This window comes from Gasterosteus aculeatus, chromosome 17 (assembly GCF_964276395.1).
Source record: "Gasterosteus aculeatus chromosome 17, fGasAcu3.hap1.1, whole genome shotgun sequence".
Classification (NCBI taxonomy): domain Eukaryota; kingdom Metazoa; phylum Chordata; class Actinopteri; order Perciformes; family Gasterosteidae; genus Gasterosteus; species Gasterosteus aculeatus.
Genome location: NC_135705.1, coordinates 17621263 through 17640727, shown reverse-complemented (window position 1 = coordinate 17640727; position 19465 = coordinate 17621263). Strand labels below are relative to the sequence as shown.

At 43.1% G+C, this 19465-nt stretch overlaps 1 protein-coding gene across 2 annotated transcripts; it reads right to left on the bottom strand.

The window, feature by feature from the left end:
* Positions 1-511: 511 nt before the first annotated feature.
* Positions 512-18866, bottom strand: slc38a3b (solute carrier family 38 member 3b). Of its 2 annotated transcripts, XM_040204503.2 has the most exons (17): positions 18567-18866; positions 11824-11999; positions 11454-11474; positions 11209-11290; positions 11011-11126; positions 9453-9526; positions 8893-8985; positions 8310-8391; positions 6413-6495; positions 5823-5881; positions 5394-5561; positions 5149-5228; positions 4961-5061; positions 4048-4172; positions 3791-3935; positions 3147-3250; positions 512-3021 (listed from the first exon to the last, which is right to left on the bottom strand). In XM_040204503.2, the coding sequence occupies exons 2-17, from the start codon at positions 11925-11927 to the stop codon at positions 2917-2919; spliced, it is 1542 nt and encodes a 513-aa protein (XP_040060437.1). In that variant the 5' UTR covers positions 11928-11999; positions 18567-18866; the 3' UTR covers positions 512-2916. The 2 variants fall into 2 exon arrangements, with proteins under 2 accessions (XP_040060437.1, XP_040060438.1); XM_040204504.2 differs by lacking the exon at positions 11454-11474.
* Positions 18867-19465: the final 599 nt, after the last annotated feature.

Here is a 19465-nt window from a genome sequence, read left to right as displayed (position 1 = left end):
ATGTTTTGTTGCTCATTCAGCTCTTATGTTATCCGCTTATTTTTCTTGTGATATTCATTTTTAGAGACCCACTATGTTCCCTTGTTTTTACATTTGATACCAAAAAAGAGAAGTGCTTAAATGTCGCAGGCCATATTATTCGTAGTTACTTGGGTTCAAGAAATACAAAAACGCTATTTTGCATCTGTGAGGAAGGATGTATCAAAGATATTGACTTTAATAATGGTGATGTAACAGAATTGGCATCAATGAGGGATCATGATGAAATATTGTTATTCACGTGACATATAGCTTAGCCTCGACAGTTTGATTGGAACACTAACTACACTAGTTTAAAACTACAAATATATGTCCTACAGGGATCAAATGTGGAATTCTTTATTAAAAAAATCAAGTTGCATACAAATCTATAGCAACACACACAAAATACATTTGTGCTTTAACACAATCGGGAAGACGTGCTGCTTTAATAACAATTAGTAATGAGGAAATGATGACAACAGAGACAATGTAAAAACATCTACAATTATTTTATTGGCAAACTAAAACTGTCCCCGCTATTTACACTTTACAAGCTATTGTAAATATGCATCGCAAATAAAAAAGGTTTACATTTATATACATTATTCATATAAAGCCACGTCTTATTCACCAAAATTCATATACCATATTATATAATAGTTGTTTCATTTTTATGAGTCTATCTAGCAGCTATAATAAAATACCACACAGAATTTGAGTTCATTTAAAATCCATCATTGTTATACTGTGTCTGGTATTAAAACCGTGGCACCTGTTTAGAAGTTAGTCATTTCAAAGGTGTAGCAAGTCAGTTTTTGTTTTTGTACGATACCTTAAAGTGAAGAAAAACTCACCAAACATGACAAAACTACACTTTCATTTGCACCACTACTACCATTGTAAATACATGTGGAAAAGCAAGGGACGGAGGTTGGTATGTGTATAATTATTACTATGTTATTCATAATTTATCCATAAAAATCACAACTACTGAAGGAATAGTTACTATATAAATACATTTGGAAAAGTAAGTACTTATGCAGGACTTTTCTGAAGCCTGAGGCTTGCAATACAATATAAGACCACCTTTGTAGAAGAGCACAAATATTTGATTTAACATTTCAATTTCTTGTGTGTGCAGCTTTTTTAAACTTGTTAATTTGTGATTTGTTAATAATGAAATGTCATTTGACACCTACAGGTCATCACAAGAGCAATGTTGATTTATTTAATGTAGCATCTATTAAGAAGGGCTACATAATATTTATATTAACTGTAGCACATACTGGGACTTCAATATACTTTACTGTAAGATACCAAATGTACAGTTGTACAATAACATCTATGCTTTGCATCGCTGTGTTCACTCAACCAACTACAGGACGGATTAGACATAACACCATGCAAAACATTAACGCCGGGTCTAAATTGTCAACAAGGGGGAAACTAGATCAGGCAAGAGAATCACAAAAGTATATACATCTTATACATGTATATACGTAAACATCTTCAAACTTAAAAAAAAATCCCACCAGCGGATTTATCTTTGCAACTCATGTTGCCTTCACTAACATGTTCGAGCTTTGGTGCGATTCAACCAAATCATTTTTTTTAAATCACATTTTCTAACTGATCCAAATTGGTTTCTGGTCAAGATAGTTTTTTTTTGTTTTGGTTTATTTGCATAGGTTTTAAGATATGTACATTACTTTAGGTGTCAGCATACTTCTGTGACAAAACCTGAGCAAGTACATTCAAAAAGATCTAGACTTCTGCATTTAAACATGTAAAGTGTTAGTGAGCTTTCGAGGGTCTGGGAGGAGTTTAACCTTTGCAAAATCTTATTATGTAACTATTTTCAATAATGTAAATAAGGGTGTTCATTTCACTTTGAATTTTCACAAAATCTATGAAAAATAAATTATAAGTATAATATTAAATGTAATGAGAAATTGAAAGGAGGTATCAAGATTTGAAGAGATTTCATATTTAGACTCACGGCTGTGAGTCAGTTAAAAAAACGTAATTCCGACTTGGTTTATATTGAAGGTCACAGTTTGGAATATCTGTCCTAAAAGTTCTGCAAGGGGAGGTATGAGTTACTAAGATCGAGCTCTTTGAATCTTATAAAAAATATCATAATTCATAACTCCTTCCATCATCTATGTGCTGTAAGCTACGATACATTTGGATCATTGCCTTTATCATATAAAGTAGTTAAATATAGTCCATTTGAAATTAGAAAAGATAAAGTGGCTGAATAAATATACAATCCAGTTCATGCTCTGTGTTTGTGTGCTTTTCCTAATGCAGTAAAGGCACCAAGGTTTCTGAAGTTCGCTGATCTGGAACAGAAGCTTCGTATGATTCGTAACCACACCACAGATCACAGAATGAAATGTCATCTGCACTCTTAAGGCCTTAAAGCACTGATTTGTTTGTGGTACATCGTGATCAACAGTTCAGAGAGCAGCTGGTCAGGATGAGAACATCCGACTATTCTCTTGTGCTCGTACAGTGGAAAATAATAAAAATGTGTGTACAAAATGACTTGCGTACCTTAACGCATTCACGTCACCCGCCTCACAGACAATCGTGTCTTCTCTTTCTGGACGGTACCAACTGCAGTTGTTTGTGTGTTGATAAACAAACACCCTGTTTAGTCCTGATCATTTGTAGAAATTGGATTACTATTGCATGTGAAATGAATTGTGTCGTTACGCGACGGGTATTTTGCTCGCAAAAAGCGAATTTAACGCCAACGATTGCAGCGTGATTCCAAGCGGCCTGGAGTTTATTTAGTTTACCCTGTAGTGATGCCACCGATGTGACGGTGTTCCCTTTACATTGACCGGTTATTTCCCTCCAAAGCTCACAAACACCACAAAGCAGCATCTAGTGGCCTCCGGCAGCTTGGCCCCCCCCTGTAGTCCAGTCGATGAGTATGAAGCTCAGACTCATTACCATGAGAGAGACACCCAGAGCTGCAAAACAGGCCGCCTGAGAACGAGGGAAGAAGAGCGCATCGATGGCGTTGATACCCATTTATCAGGATAATCCCTTCATCTCACCAATAGAAAAAGGCATGTTGAATGACCGAAGGGGGAAAGGTGTCAAGGACTCACCAGTATCTTAGGAACAGAGTTCATGGGTTCATCTTCTTTGGGAACAATGCGGATGTAAAAGACAGCAGGGAAGATGAAAATGAGGCAGGGAGCCGACGTTGCACCTGCGAGAAGAACAAGGAAGGAAATCCGAAACCCTGATTTGAGAATTGTGTTTTCATTCAGATTCATTTATTTTTTTTGATTTCTTTCTTATTTTCTGATTCGCCTGTTTTTAACGGTTCAAATCAATCAAGTTCCAGGATTGCGAGCCCTAACAATATCCAAAGGTTGTTACAAACAACTCCATATATATGCGTCATCTTCATGCATATGTTTGTCTAAGTATAATCTGTGGCTTTGAAGTTGCCCGTGGCGCTCTTTCGACTTTCTTTGACTTCTAACCTTTGAAACATCAGCACAAAGCGTTGGAACAATATTGACTTAGTTTCTCTGTGAGAAAACAAGCTCTGGTCATGCTATAAACAGTAGTTATGTAACCCAAAATAACCATATGTAGAATATCCAGACAAATAAATCCAGCGAGTGGATAAATCAAACCTATAGATGTCTATATTATTTCTGATATAAATGTTTGCCACTTATTTTTCTATGTTTAACTCCGATACTTTTGATAGAATGTTTCTGTGCAGTGCTGAACTAACCAATGATGCCGAAGATGCCCAGAATGTTTGGAGCAAATATCACCAGCATGTTGATGATGGTGAGCAGAACGAGAGCAATGCCGACGTGACGCAGCCAGCTGAAGGACTTTTTGGGGAACGCCATGTGCTGGATCGCTCTACGTACCTGTGAAAAGAAACGGGACTTTTCTCACTCTTCTTTGAGATCCAAAGAGGAAATAACACCACGATATCATGTTCATTGAGAAGCTCGGGCAACCAATCGACAACAGACTTACAGGGAACAACACAATAGGGACGGTCAGCGTCACGGCTGTGAGGACGGCAACTCTAACACACAGGATCAAAGTGTCGTACGGGTCAATCCGGCTGTACGTGTGCAGCAGTTCAGGCTCCACATTGCCTGGAGAAATATTAGAGAGATATATATAAATATGAAAATTCATGGGAGTATTAATCTAATCACGCACTCGAGGCCCACGGACTCCGGCTCGCCCCCACAAGATGGAGCTCGTGCTCTCTGCGGGGGAATAAGGTCTTTCCTCAATGCGGAATAACACTAAGCATCGATACCGAGCGACGAAACAAAATGCGGTGATTTAAAGACATAAATTTAAACGTTTGTTAAGAAGAATCCCAGAGGGGCTTTTTCACAGTGATTGGACATTCGCAGTTTGCCATGAAACACATACTGGCTTTGTTTAAAGCCGCATTCTGCATTAGGATTTTCTTTTGTCTGTTTAGGTTTTCTATATGACGCGTCATCCTATTTTCAGAACCGTGTCGACTCATCGATTTCCCTTTTTTTCTTCTTCGAAAGACAGCAGCAGGAACAAACTACTTTACCACTCTGACCTGATGCTTGTGAATGAAGCTAATTCCTACAGGTTTTGCATAAACATCCACTTGCACTGTTAATTGATTGATTTTGTTGTTCAAAGGTCACAGTAATCTCACTCAAAGACACGTGTTTGGCCATGAAAAAATAGGATTCACCTATGAGGTCATTTCGGACAGACGTGGACGTAAACTGCAACATGATCGTTTGACCAAAGCGTACAACCACGAGGCGATAGTTCCTTCAGTGAAACTGCATCTAGCGCCACTGTTTTTCTGTGTATTGCTGCCTATCGGATTCTTCCCTGGAAACACAATTCTTCCACGGATTATGTAGACACAAACAGCTCTCACCGTAGAAGGTCAGGTAACCAAAGAGAGCGGCCAGAAAGTACATGCTGTACATGACCAAGATGGAGATGTTGGACACCTTCTGCATCTTCTTCTGCGTTGGACTGAAATGAGAGAGACAGAAGTCATTTGAATGCCCGCTAACGCAACGGCGCGTTGTACAAATATATGCAGGCGAGGGCGCGACTCACTCGCGGAGCTCGGTGTAGATGGGGAGGACCTCCGGGTGGCAAACAAAGGCGAAGGCCAAGATGGGGACGGTGTATGCTGTCTGTTAAGGACACGTTAACCGTTTGTCACTTTCCATGATTGGAAGTTAAAACCTCAAGGGTCTCAAATCAAGCGAGACAACTCTGCAAACATCAACGTTTTGTGACTCTGCTCGTCGAAAGCATGAGCAGACAAGCGTCCTGCGTTTTCGGCCCCGGCCGCCCACCTGCGAGTTGATGTTGATCATGCGTGGGGAGCAGTGGGACTCGTTGTGAACCGGGCCGTTGTTGTAATCATGGCCGTGACTTGAGACATTCGGGCTGAGGTGGGCAGCGGTAGCGTTGGCCGAGAACTCTTCGAAAGGACAGGAGATCTGAAAGGTCTTGTAGATGACCTGCAGAGGGACACCAAGAAACGTGGAAAATAACAGGTAGATGCAGAAGAAACGACGCGAGCGTCAAAGGGATGCGACGAGGAAGGGCTCTATAATCACTGCCAACATCAGATTAGTGACGCTCAGCCTCTAAGGACTCAAGATATACCTTTAACCCTTGTTAAGCATAGCAACATACCACCAAAAATAGAGACGAGTGTGGGAAGAAAGTGTGAGTTTGCTTTCAAAGAGCCACTGTGACGTGAGCATGGGCCAACTTACTGCAGAGAGAAAAAACACCATACAGCTGAGAGAAAATCCACTGGTGTAGCCGAGGTATCCTGAAAGCGAACCGCAGAAGAGAGTTAATTTGGACTCCTGTAAACTGTAGTTGTTACACAAGACGTTCACAAGGTCAGAAGAATGGCAGCACTACGGGCCAGAAAGAGCAGGTTCACTTCACATTGGTGAACAGTTTAGAGGAGGGGGCAACTCATTAAAACAACGGCTGGTTGGGCACCTGCTGTTTCTTCTGCACAGAGGTCGGATTAACACTAATTGCTTGACTTTGAAGTGACTGTTGCATAAAAATGTCCTCGATTAAGCTGAGAGTCAAAATAAAAAACAGGACTTGAATGAACAAATCCTAAAGATAGAAAAGGATTCATAATTGGCTGTAGAACCTAAATTAGAAACAAATGAAAAGGTGTGGTTGATGAGATAAAAGCAACTTTCATTATTTTGACCTACCATGAACATTTTGGTGGTGGCTAACGCTTAGAGATTTTGCTTTGGGCTACATTGAAATCATACCCCGGTGGTCAAAATGAGGTTTGCTTCCTTAATATGTCCCTGGAAAACTTAATACTCACCGAGCTGCTTCATTAAAGCCAGCGGCAGGATGATGCTGGCAGAGACCATGATGACCAGGTAGTTTCCATTTAAGTACCACAGACTGTTTGAAGAAAAACACACTTTACTTTAGTGAGGTCAAGGTTTCATTTACGGCACAAAGAGATCAAAACGGTGGAAACAACACGCCGGCTTATGTTGCTCTCGACAGAAGAACCGGAGGATGTAACTCTGGTGGTTTGTACTCCGGCGGCAGAATGGGAAGACGTGGTGGAGCCTCATCAACACAGCGCCAGAGACGTCAACAAACAATGTCCCTTCGTCCAGGAAGGATTCACACTCAGATTCCTCCCCTACCGCCAGGCGCCACGGAGCGTCTCCTACGTTCCCTTTTTAAGCTGCTAAACTTAAAAATAAAACCAGTCAACTATCTGCCATCGTCTACAGTGATCTATGAGGCTCGCTCTGTGAGTGTGGAAAGTCAAATAACAGGTCATGTTCTCTTAGGACATTTGGCCAGTGGTTCATCTGAGACGATCAGCTTGCACATGTGAGATGAAGTGTACCTGCTGTGACGTGAAGAGCTGGTTAGGAGTCTAATTAAAATTCAAACGAGACCGAGTCCAGGTCATATTAGTTTACACAAACCAATTACCGAGTATTGCATTTGAACATGTTGCTATGTGATGTGTTAATGCAAAGTTGAGTGTTTGCAATGCATAATGATTACATAAGTACGCTGCGTGTTTATGTAAAGCCTATAGCGCTGTTTTATTCACTTTTTAATAATCAATATATTCATTTCATCCTGTTCTATTTGGTTTTCAATCCGAAATTGTAAAATGTTCTGATGTACAGCACATATTAAGATCAGAATATTCAAATAACCATTTTAGGGGATGTGTTCCTTTAAACAAAATTGGCCTGTGGCCGATGATTCTCACTTTATTTTTAGCTCTTTAAAATTGGCGTTGTTAGATTGTATCTGCATCAGACCTCTGAGTGAATTTCTCCTGCTTCCGAACATCCGACCCGCCCGACCTCACCTGCTGATCCCCGTTCAGCCTGTTCTACTGACGCCGTGGATCTAAAGAGAAGTGAGGAGGGTGTCCTGGTTGCCGGGTGCCCGGCCCTGAGCTGACTCGTCCTTATGCTCGACCGAGGCATTTGGCACTCGTGTTAAACCACCTGCTGCTGTCATTCGGGAGTACGTGCGTTTGAGCGAGACCCAGAGAGAGCATGAGTCACAGCGCTTCGTGAGTCGATTTTTGAAGCTACGCCCTTTAAATAAACTGGCACAAACACCGATACGTATTACTTCATCCAACTCAATCGCAAATTATTCAACGATAACAGATACTTTGCCCTTTAGAAGGCTTAGAAGTGAGAATGTTCTGGGTGGCATGGCAGACAAAATGGAAAACACATTGCATTGTACCTACAAGGATTGTCTGTTTGTATCTGCAATATGTGAAACTACATTTTATACTTTTAAGACTTTGAGAGGGACGGACTAATTCGCTGCAGTTCCTTTTTTGAGCCCACGGTTTGTTTTTAGATTCAAACCGGGCAGCTGGCCTTATGCAGCGCGTCGGTGGAGAGACTTGGATGAGAACATCGTATGCCTCTGCGAGCTGACAGCACCGAGGGTTTATGTTGCATGTAGACACAACTGACAGATAGCGCCCAACCCGCGGGGCCCCCCACCCACCCCCCCGAAGCTCAGCCAATTACAGGCTGCCATTTTCATTACACCCACTGAATCAATGAGCGGTGCAAACTATTCTCTGCCCACGTAGTCTGCCGGGCCCGTTGACCTTGGACACAGTGTCTGAGCCGGACGGCGGGCCGGATCCGAGTGCCTTTCATAGAGATGCTGCTTTTGAAAAAAAAAAACACTTGAGAGATAAAACTCACTCGGAGTTTGGATCCGCTCTCAGGAAAGCTTGGATGACCAGCGGCAACTCAGATTTGACAATGTACAGGTAGCTGGACATGGCTGTGACAGACGAGACAGAGGGGGGGAAAAAAAGGGGCGAAATGAGTGTCCACTAATGCAAATACGCCGGCATATCGAGCAAACATGAGTCATGTCACATTATGCGGGTGTAATTGACACAAGTTAGGGTCACTTAGGTCATTCGCTCATGTTTTAACAACATGGGGGAGGTTACGGTCTGCGATTAAAAATGATTAACACACAGTGGTAATTGACGCAGTTGACACTGTATATTTAAATCTATCAGCCAAAATGCTCTGCTCGGTGAGTGGGAGAAACGTTAGTGATCGCCAGCAGGCAGCAGCTGGAAAGCAGCTGTTTACCCAACATTTCTGATCTTTGCTCTTAGTAAAGACAAAAGTCACGTTAATAATGGAACTTAGTAGCATATGTTAATAAGTGGGTGATATCATCATAACTCGTGTTTTCTGCTACAGGGCGTCTTCACACAGTCCACATATTTATGAAGACATGAATCACTCGAGCACATCGGCTCCTCACCTCCAATGTTCTGCAGGGTAATTGCTATACCAGCAGCCATTTTTCCAGGAGTGCCAAAAGCCCTGTTGCCCAGCTCTTCATAAGCTCGAATTCCTGTAAACATACACATTCACTCTGTCCTTTTTGCCGAGACGTCAAAAATACGGAAAAAATAAGTTACAAAAAAAAAGTTGTACAACTGTGACGGTTGTGGATTCTGGATGGAATAGAATGATTCATCAATTACCTTTCTTCTAAATAGGCTCAGCCATAAGAAAAGTTAAAGTCATTCTGTTATTTAAACCACAAATTTAACAGATTAGAAAAGGTACTGCTGTGTTTTGACAGTTAAAAGAGATTTTTATCAATTTCTCAATTTTAATCCACTCACTTTTCTAGATGAATTTTCTAGAAGTCAAGCATGATTAATCATTTTAAATTGTCCTTCACCAGTTCAACTCCATCAGCTATTGCAGATGTGCAGGAATTTTCATTTGCATATCATGTTGATGTAATAACTGCACACTGTAATTCATAGCTATACTATTGCTTTACAGGCCGGGATGTGACACAAGTCTTACCCACAATGCCAGAGGATTTCAGCAGCAGATGAATGGAGTAAGATGACAAGGCTGCCACTGCAGTCAGAAGAAACCTGAAACACGATACAGAAGACAGTTATTTAGTTTTATGTCAACCGTACATTTCCCCAAATTCGACATTCAATCCTGGCGGTAGTTTTCCGTCCATTTCCATGTAGATTACAATCCAAACTTCCCCGTGTGTTCTGCACGTTTTTTTAGATGCAATCGCCGAGCTGACATTGTGTGTTTATGAGAGAAGGAAAAAACTTTCACCCTCGCCTGTTAATTCGACTGCGGTAGTGGGTGCTTTTACACTTCGTCACTGTCATTTTACAGCTGATGGGGTTCACTGCTTTAGAATGTGTATTTTACAGTATTATTGTGAGACTTTTCCAAATAAAATGTTCAGCATAAAACAAGAGGAGGGATTTTTGTACCAAAACGTGTTATAAAAGGATATAAATGCTCTCAATTGAGAGTCCCACACATTAAAAAGATATTTCCCAGGACGCTTTTTGTTCTACGAGCTGCAGTGGTCGAGTTAGCGGTGTTGTGCGGTCAGCGGTATAAAGAGTTGATCCCAAATCCATCCCCCTTTCTCGGACTTTTTCCCGGCATTCCTGCACACTCTGCACTTATAGCAACAATTGTAGTGAGAAGACCAGCGGCCCTTGTCTGCAGGCCGAGGGATGGAGGCCAAGCCCTCAGGTTCAACTGAACAACCATCGCAGATGCCGAGCAAACTGTCAAACGTCCATTCACCAAAAAACAAGCATTCATCTTATATGCTTTTTAGTATATTAATGTCCCTCTATATTTCTTCTCTGAATCCTGATGCCTTCACGACTGCTCTATTTCTGTCTCCCTGGAAATGAGATGAGGAGGAGTGAGAGTGTCTATTTGCGTCTCCGCCGGTGGTCTCGAGGGTTCGGATCTATACGGATCTATTATACGGACGCCTCGCTACTTGCTCTCTGCATGTAGACACGGACGACAGAGACGACCCGACCGACACAGCCGGGGTCGTGGGTCTGACAGCAGCATAGTGGGAGTAGCGGAAGGAGGTACACCAGGAATCCAGATGCCGCAAGCCGCATCCAGGGTCTGGAGGTTATTCTGGGCTGTGGCCTTTTCTGGGGTCTGTATGCGGCAACGACAGCCGGGAACGGGAGCTTGGAGGACGGTATGAGTAGAGGTGGGCATTTCATGCCTGGTACGTCATATGTTCCAAGAAGCCATGGCAGGTCGTAAATCACTGCTGTAAGTCACCGGCCCCCGCTCTGTCGCCTCAATCGCACAACCAAAACGGCTTAAAAGTGTCATCACGCAGCGTATAGTCAGTCCAGAGTCCTCTCCGTGCGAGACAAACGCCTTTAAAAAGAAGGTCCGGACACTGAAACGACCCCGTCAAACCAGGCGGCTCGCTCCATCCTTTCAGAGGCGTGGTAAAGATGTGTAGCAGGTCCACAGGAACACAGCGATATCAATGCAGCCCCCGTAAACATCAACATAACTGACTTTGACCATCAGTTGATAAACACACGTATTCACTCACAAGAAGAGGAGTATGCCAGTGTTTGCCATGGCGTACGCCAGTCCCAGGATTCCACTGCCCATAATAGCATTACCCAGGTTGAAGACGGACATGCCAAAAGACGTCTTTCCTTCAAACTAAGTGAGGTGGAAACAAGAGCATAAAATAAATGTACATTTAAAAAAAATTCTGTTGTATTCTTCTGTGAACCTGACTTACATCTTTGAAGCGTATGTGTTTCTCTCCATCCGCATTGGGCAAAAATTCCTCACTCTCCAGTCCTCCGTCGACATCGTCGAATCTACGGGGAAAGGTTGGGACTGTCAGTCGGTGGTCCATCTCAAGTGGACATATCTGCTGCAGGCTTGCTTATTTTACTGTGTTATTATTACATGCAGGAAAACAAATGTGCATTTGAAAAAAGAAAAAAGAAAAAGCCTTCCCGCAAATCTGGCCAGACATACCTCACTGTTTGAGTGCCATTTCTGAATAAGGATCCACCCGATGAGGTGAGCAAAACACGAGGCGAACATGCATTTAAAGAGAAGTCAAGTCATTACATGTAAATCCTGCTGTTCATCCGTAGTCCACTGTCCTGCTCGTTATTGAGTGAGAAAGTCTTATCACATGGAAACGTCATGAATGCAAATCAATAGTTTCTTTGTTTAGCGTGAACAACAGTTGTTTGAATAATGCAGGATATGGACCCAAATACTCGGAAAGACAAAATCTATAAAAGTGCTTTAAACATGCTGTGTTATAATCACATTAACAGTATTGAAGAAGCAAGCGGAAGTCATTCATTGGTTTTCGAAATAAAAGGAGAATACTCACTGATCTTCTTCTGGCAATGTCTTCATCGGCATCGCTAAGTCACCTTCGAGGTCGTGGCTTTTGCCATTGGATAAGATGGCCATCTCTGACTGTGTTGGGTCCATCGTCCAAGCAGGAACTGATTCTTTTTGGCTTGTATGTGCCCAGTAACGGTTATCCGTTAATATCTTGAATGTCTGTAACAGAGAGAGAGAGAGAGGGGAAATAATGGTCAGCTTCTCAGCATTTGGAGGGGGAGGGACATTTTTCAAGTCCTGTGGGTTTGACTGTCCCACCATGATAGCTGAACTTTTTTGCATAATGAACTCTTAATAAGCGGAATTTAAAGCTTGAAATATTGCTTGTTTGGTTGAATACTCAACGCTGCAGAGAAATGCTCTTTTGAAACTGTGCTTTGTAATAACATCTACGGTGGAATTCGGGTCATATAATAACGTCAGAGTTTCTCTACAGAGCCATTGTTTGTTTTGTCTATTATGGGTTCATTCTGAAACAAAAACTGTGCATCTTTGAGGAATCTGAGTACGGGGACCCGCTCCCTGTTTAAATCGGAAGGGCAAACAAAAACATGATGACTTTTTGTTGTTGGTGAATATAAACCAATTACTAAATATTACAAACTTGGTTCTTCCATTTCTGCTGATACATCCCCCCCCCCCCAAAAATCCTACACACTGGACAATGTATGATCCAAAACTGCATTTTAATATTTCACTGTGACTTTGAATGCCGGATGAAATGATGTATTGTTAAAGAGGGAATGTATTTGCTTCATCCAATCGTCTTTGGTATATCGATTCATTCTGTGCAGTTTGGTTGACAGTAATTGGCTTTATGTTGCCAAATTTGTAGATATTTACAATTAATTTCAAATGGAAAGAGCATTGTTCAAGTCCATTATCTCAGGCACTGATTTATAGTACCAGGATAAACACAAACTATGCGATCAATGACGGACGTCATGAATCCTTATTCGAAACGTTGTGGGAAAGAAGGACTCGGTTCTACAGTCGTCACAGGAAGCTCAAGTCCTGACCTCATGCAGTTTGCTCTCTGGAACTTTTGCAATGCGTGCAGCAACACGAACGGTGCGTGGCCGTAAATGATCAAAGGCTGAGATAAACCGTGGAAAAAGTATGGCACTTTTTTGGGCTCTCCAAAACGTCACTAGTGAGCAAAGCAAACAAGTAGAGACCACATGGTCAAAGGCCAAGGTCTCTGGGTTTTTTCCTTTTGTTTGCTCTTGTCTTACGGGTAGTTAAAGTCACAAAGCTGCAATTTATAAGTGATACTGTTCACATTTCACACAACGTCGTGGTGGTCTTGCAGCATGAACACAAGCACGATGCGATGAAACAAAATGCTAAATCACTAAAAACAACAACAAGCCTCAAAATACTGAGAAAAACAGTTATTACTGTATTCCTGTAATCATAGATTTAAACAGTGTTTTTTCTTGCTGAGACGTAGATTTACGTTCTGTTGCAACACCAGTAGGGGAAAGAAAATGTGATTTGTACGTCATTTTCAAATAAAGTTTGTGATAAACAGGCACAAACGTCACATTAAAGAATTGCTTCTATTTTTTTTCCCGACTATAAATATAGTATAAAATGTGTGCCTGTTTCAGCCTCCAGATTCCAGTCACAGTGTAGATGTATTAAAACCCAGAAAACAGCAGACTAGCTTAGATCCCGTAACATTTACAGTAAATACATTAGTACGCTCGTGATGTTGACAATTTTCCGCCCAGATGATCACTGTATTGTAGTGTATTCCTGTTTCACCCGACAACACTCCCTTGTATAATTAGGGTAAAATAGCCGACGGCACAAAACACCGAAATCACCATCAGACGCTTCCAATTAAGTCATTCCAATTGATTTCAGGTACAAGTCACCCGCCCATAGAATAAAGCAGCGTCTCTTCTCTGGACCTTTATGAAGTGTGGTAAAGACCTTTTACGTCCATCTCATACAGCAGCAACAGGACTGCAACTCTGTGGAAACTTCCGTCGCGCACAGACCAGGCCTGAGATCAGGTAACCGCATGCAAAATGAGTTATTCAGACAGACACATGGCTGGTATCATCTCTGCTGTGAAATTCTATCTGGCAAAACGCAGGCTGGACCATATGTGTGTCTATAATGTTTATTTGGTTTCTAAAGTGACCAGCAGATCACAGCGGACCGGGTCATCTTCACAACATCCTATTTATCTAATTCAACTACACGAATGTGGGTGGTTTTGCACATATGAATAACTTGCTTGTGACCAGTAGAACAAATATCAACCCAGATACTTGATACAATTGTGGGACGTAGGAGGGGACCCCAGTTCATTGTTTGCAGCAAATCTGACTCTTTCTTCTGGTATACCTTAAAAGATCGAGATTAAATGTAAAATTGGTGTCGTCTGCATCTTAAAGGTAACACCTGCCAAGCCTTAAACAAGCTCAACATCTGCATCAACCTCTCGGTAACTAAATTATAAGTATACCTTTTTGCGTGAGTGATACTAAAAACTAAAAAGATGATGCTGTTTTGTCACCTTTCACCTTTGCTGCCGCCCATCGTGTTGTATAATAAATCAGCACACGAGTGAGAGGACTCATTCTGAGTAACTGGACTGAGGTGACATTTAAAATGTTTGTGGGAGGGTAAACATTGATTAGCGCGTGACATTAATGTGGGAGAATAGCTATTTATAACACACTTTACTCTCACGTATTATTTCCTATCTCTTCTAGTATCAGTTGGACATAAAACAGAGCAGGCGTGGGACAAGTGGGCGGGGGGGCGGTGGGTGCAGGAGGACGCACGAGGGTCAGCAAACAGCGGCAGGCAGCGCTACCTGGTCTCAGCCACGTTCTTGTTTGTTTTATACAAACATGTGGAAGGATAGAATTGTTATGCAATGATTTTAATGAATTCAATTCATTTTATTTTGTAAAGCCCGAAATCGAAAATTACAAATTGGCCTTTACAGTCTGTACACAAGAGACATCCTCAGTCCCGAAACCCTCACATGGGCATTAAGACTCAATACGCGAACGACATAGAACGCACTCGACAGATAACGCACACTAAAGATTACACTACTACTACAGAACTTACACAACACCAACTCTCATTAGAGAAATAAGTCTATTGTAACCTCCATCATATTGTACATACCTGTTGACACATGGATTGGTGCATTTCACAAGATGGGTCTTTTGCAAGTAGTTTACACAAAGGTTTGGCTCAAATATACCATTTAAATTAGGATTTGCAGGTTGACATCAAACAATCCTTCCATGTTGTGTTAATCCAGGCAGCATGTCCCACAGCGGCAGGTGGACACCTAACATTTGCCTTCCATGTGATCAACACAACAGAAGCATGTGCACGAGATGCTTCCACTGTATCGCAGATGTGTAGAAACCGCATTACAAAATGCATCACACGCCGAACAGCATGCAATTCAGTGTGTATTAAAATGTGCTTCAGTGGAACAACTAGTTTACCAACTGACAAGTTCCTGACAATGTCAGTTTGTTACGAGGCCTCCCGTTGACTTCCGTTAATTACAAGCACATGTCGACCAGCTGAAGAGCATTTACGTTTTCTTAGAAACAGCTTGAAAGGACTGCTGGCAGCCGGAGGTTGGGAGCGAGGCTTATCGGGTCGCTCTCCAACTCGAGCACGGGGCGCGTCTTGTGACAACACAATCCGCAGTAACATATAATTCACAGTTTGTTTCGGCGGCGGTGACGCTGGAGGGAAGAAGCGGCTGTTGTGTAGTGGAAAAAAAGGCCCCGATGAACACGCCGCAAAGCGCCGGCGTCTCAGCACCAAAGCAGAGAGGCAGCGTTGCCAACCGAGTAAGTAGGTCCCACGTCAGTGTTGGACTAATACTTGCCAGGTCAAACACGACTCCTGTTAGACGCTACGGTTGCTCTGGATATCCTGGATGTGTAAACAGGGGGCTGTAGGCCAACGTGCGAGCTACGTGAACATGGGTGTCTTGCTGTCTTGTGTTTTTTACGCATTGAAGGTTCAGCCGGTCCAGTTCGAACCTCCTCACGAGACGCCGAACGTCCATTTCAACAACGTGGTCTTTACAAAGACACCAGCACGTGATCTGGGTAACGTTCAGCCCCCCCACACAGATTACGAGCCCCATGACAAAGACAAGAATAAGCTCTGGAGTTTCTGAGGCTTTCACGGGTCTGTTCGGTGTGACAGAGAAGAACAGCCGGGTGCCCCCCCCCGTCCCCGCCCTCCTCCCCGTCCCCCCCTACACCTGTCCAGCTCCTCCGCAAACTCTCAGATCACTCCACGTGCTCGGGGTCACTGGCCCGCAGGCGAGCTTATCTCGCCGTACTCGACTGTGATGAACCCGGCGCGACGGCCCATGTGGGGCGTTGGTGTTTAGAAAGGGACCAAAGTCAATCTGTGTGACGGACCGCCGAGGTGCTTCGCGCTCAAAGTACTTTTCCAATTTCACTCCGAGGGCCTCGCACGTTTTATCAGCACAACTGCAGTTTTCCACCACGGCCACTGAGCAAACTGGGGGGGGGGTTTAACGCTTCAACCGCCTGATCGACAATTTGATGAGAGCTCATTGTGAGTCGCATTATCTCATTGGAAAATGTGTTGACCTCAAGTGAACCCCGTGTGCTCTACCAAACGGTTGAATTGGGTAGCAAGTTATTTATTATAAAACAAACATATCTCATTATTACTGTAGTGTTGTCTTGTATCATCACATATATGCTAAAATGATTTAAGAGGAAGGACTTAATATTCGCTTCTGTTATTATATATTTATGTTTTATCTCATCAAATATTTGATGTTTTAACATTTTATGATCTTCATAAAGTTTTTTTAAATACAATGCGTTGTGTTGTTCCCCATGTTTGAATGAAAAATAGATGGCCAATATCACCGATATCACCAAAACTCACCAAAATCTGAACTGTGACACGTTTCTAACAATGTAATTGTTTTTTTTTATGTATTTCGGTGAAGGGACACAGTAGCCCGTCTTTTAATAACACTATTTGTTTGATTGTTGTGATTCATTTTTTTTCCACCTGCCGTTGTCTAAGTGAGTCAAACACACACACACACACACACACACGTGACACGTTCCAGCATTGAGCATGTCAACAGCAAACATGATGACGCCCCCCCCCCCCCCCCCCAACAGCTACAGCAGCACGACACCACCTGCTCAGAAGTACACGGCTTATCTAAAATGATAAAGGTCCCAATTCTAAGTATCGTTATCTCAAACGTGGAAACCTGGAGTATTTATGTGTGCAACCGGCTGGAAATTGTTGCGCAAGACGCCACATACGATCTTGCCAAACACAACTAAACTCATCAAGCTGTCACGGTGAGCGGCCGTAGTTCCTTTAGCTGTTGGCAAATAGCAAAAACACGCCATCCAAAAACTGTAAAGTCGTTTTGACCCCCCCCCCCCCACTGCCCGGCTCCAGTTGGGTGAGGAATCCTTAGGCAGTGGATGACTGTAATGTAAAATAGGTGCTTTGGAGAACATTTCAACCACGAGAGGTCCTTGAACCTGCAGCCATAAACGATCCGTCCAAAATATTGGACGCTTTGTTTCAGCAGAAGGCCGGATTGGCTGTGGACACACACAGAGGTGCACATCCACTAACGGACACCCTCTACACACACACACACACACACACACACACACTCACACACACGCACGGCCCTTCTAGCAGGAATAACAATACTATGAATCATTTAACAAGTCTAATAAAGTTGGATAAATATGCCATTGGAGTTATATTTGAAGTAATAGATGGTATTGTGATGCATAGACATTGATATCACTGCCACACGTGAAAGAAGTAACATTGCTCAGATTGAACAGCAGAACATTAAGATCATTAAGGTGGGGGGGGGGTAACATTTCCTCCAAGCCCACTATCACAGCACATGTAATACCACATGCCGGCTCAGGCAGAATTAACTTCCCACAGCTCTTCCTGTATATGTAGCCCACATATAATATGTAGCCCACAATAACAATGGCAAAGCTCTTCAGAAGGGTCTCCTGGTGTCCATGTTAAGGCTCCTGTGTCGGACACGGGGTTTGGAGGGGAAACGGTCCCACGAGGCAAAATACGACCCCGGGACCCCTCGAGCGTTTTACCGCCGCGGAACATCGGACGCGTTCCATTCAGCGGGAAGTGAACCCGCACTTTTCGACTGAAAACCACATTTGCTCAGAACGTTCCTTTAAAGCAAAGGCGGTCTCTGCTTGCGGGTCGCCACGTCCCGCTGAGCGCATTCACGCAGCTGCCTCGTCGCCTGTCGCACGGCGTCATTAAGCCGCACGCTCATATGCGAACTCGCGCGTCAGAGAAAGGGTTCGAATTCAGCAGCGCGAGCGCGGGAGACAATCGGGCGGACGATTAGTCGCTCGGGCCCGGAGGCGCGCGGCGGTCCTCACATCTGGACACGGCGCTACAAACGCGTCCCGTTATCTCTCCGCCGATCCGCTTCAATGGGGAACGAAGTCACCTGCAGCAGTGAGCTTAATAGTGATCGCCATGTGATCACGATAACCATTGTACCCCCCCCGACCCCCATAACATGTTCTAAAATACTGCTTCCCCTTCACTTTTCAATAGAAACGGTTGGAACAAAAAGCTCATTTCAAAACGACACATGATCCCATTGACAACGTTGTTTTACTGTTTTCACAGAATCCAACTCACCAAAGGTTCTGGTCGGGACAGCGCGCGAGGTAATTCCTGTGATGAGTGAGGATCGATCGGATAGTCGGGATCTATTTCCCCCCCGCGCGGGTCTTTTCTTTCTACTTCTCAGTCAAAGTGGAAGTTCATCAGTTCATCGGCGTTTGCGCGGGTTTTCTTTTGTTTTGTTTTTTGTTTCGTTGTTGTTGTTGTTGCTGAGCGCACGTTCGCAGCGTCGCTCGCAAAATGCGCTTTAGGAAATGGAAGTCATTGCAGAAACCCTCTGGATCTCCGCTGTGGGGGTCGCATTAGATCCGCCTCCTTCACCCCCCCCCCACCTCCTCCTCCTCCACCTCCTGCACCACCCACCACCACCTTCTCCACTTGAGAGATTTAGCTTGTTACTTTAGTCATGGAATAATTGAGCCTATATGCGTGATGTTTGGACAGATGGACAGATTTTTTTCTTAATTTGTGTTGTTTATTCAGACAGACAGACAGATAGATAATCTACTTTTCGATACTTTGCAGCAAAAGTCAATATTTTTGCTACAGCATCATTTATATAAAGAAATAACAAAGTAAAAATATAAAAAGCTACAATACATCCAAACACAAATGTAATGAGATTAAATGAACTCAACCAACTAAAAAATAATGCAAAGATTTGTCTGTCAGCGGTTTAACGGTTTGAGGGTTGTGATGGAGTGATGGATTGGGCCAAAGGTCATTTATTGTAACTTTACAGGAATGATCTCTGCACGTTAGTGCTGCACGGCCTCCGCAGTACTGATGCAGTATAATATAAATGATATTAAAACAAAGAGGCATCTAATGGAGAGAGTTACGGTCAAAATCTGTGTCATAACATTAAAACAGTGGGGAGTAAATACACATTCGGTGAGAACGTTGGGACAGTC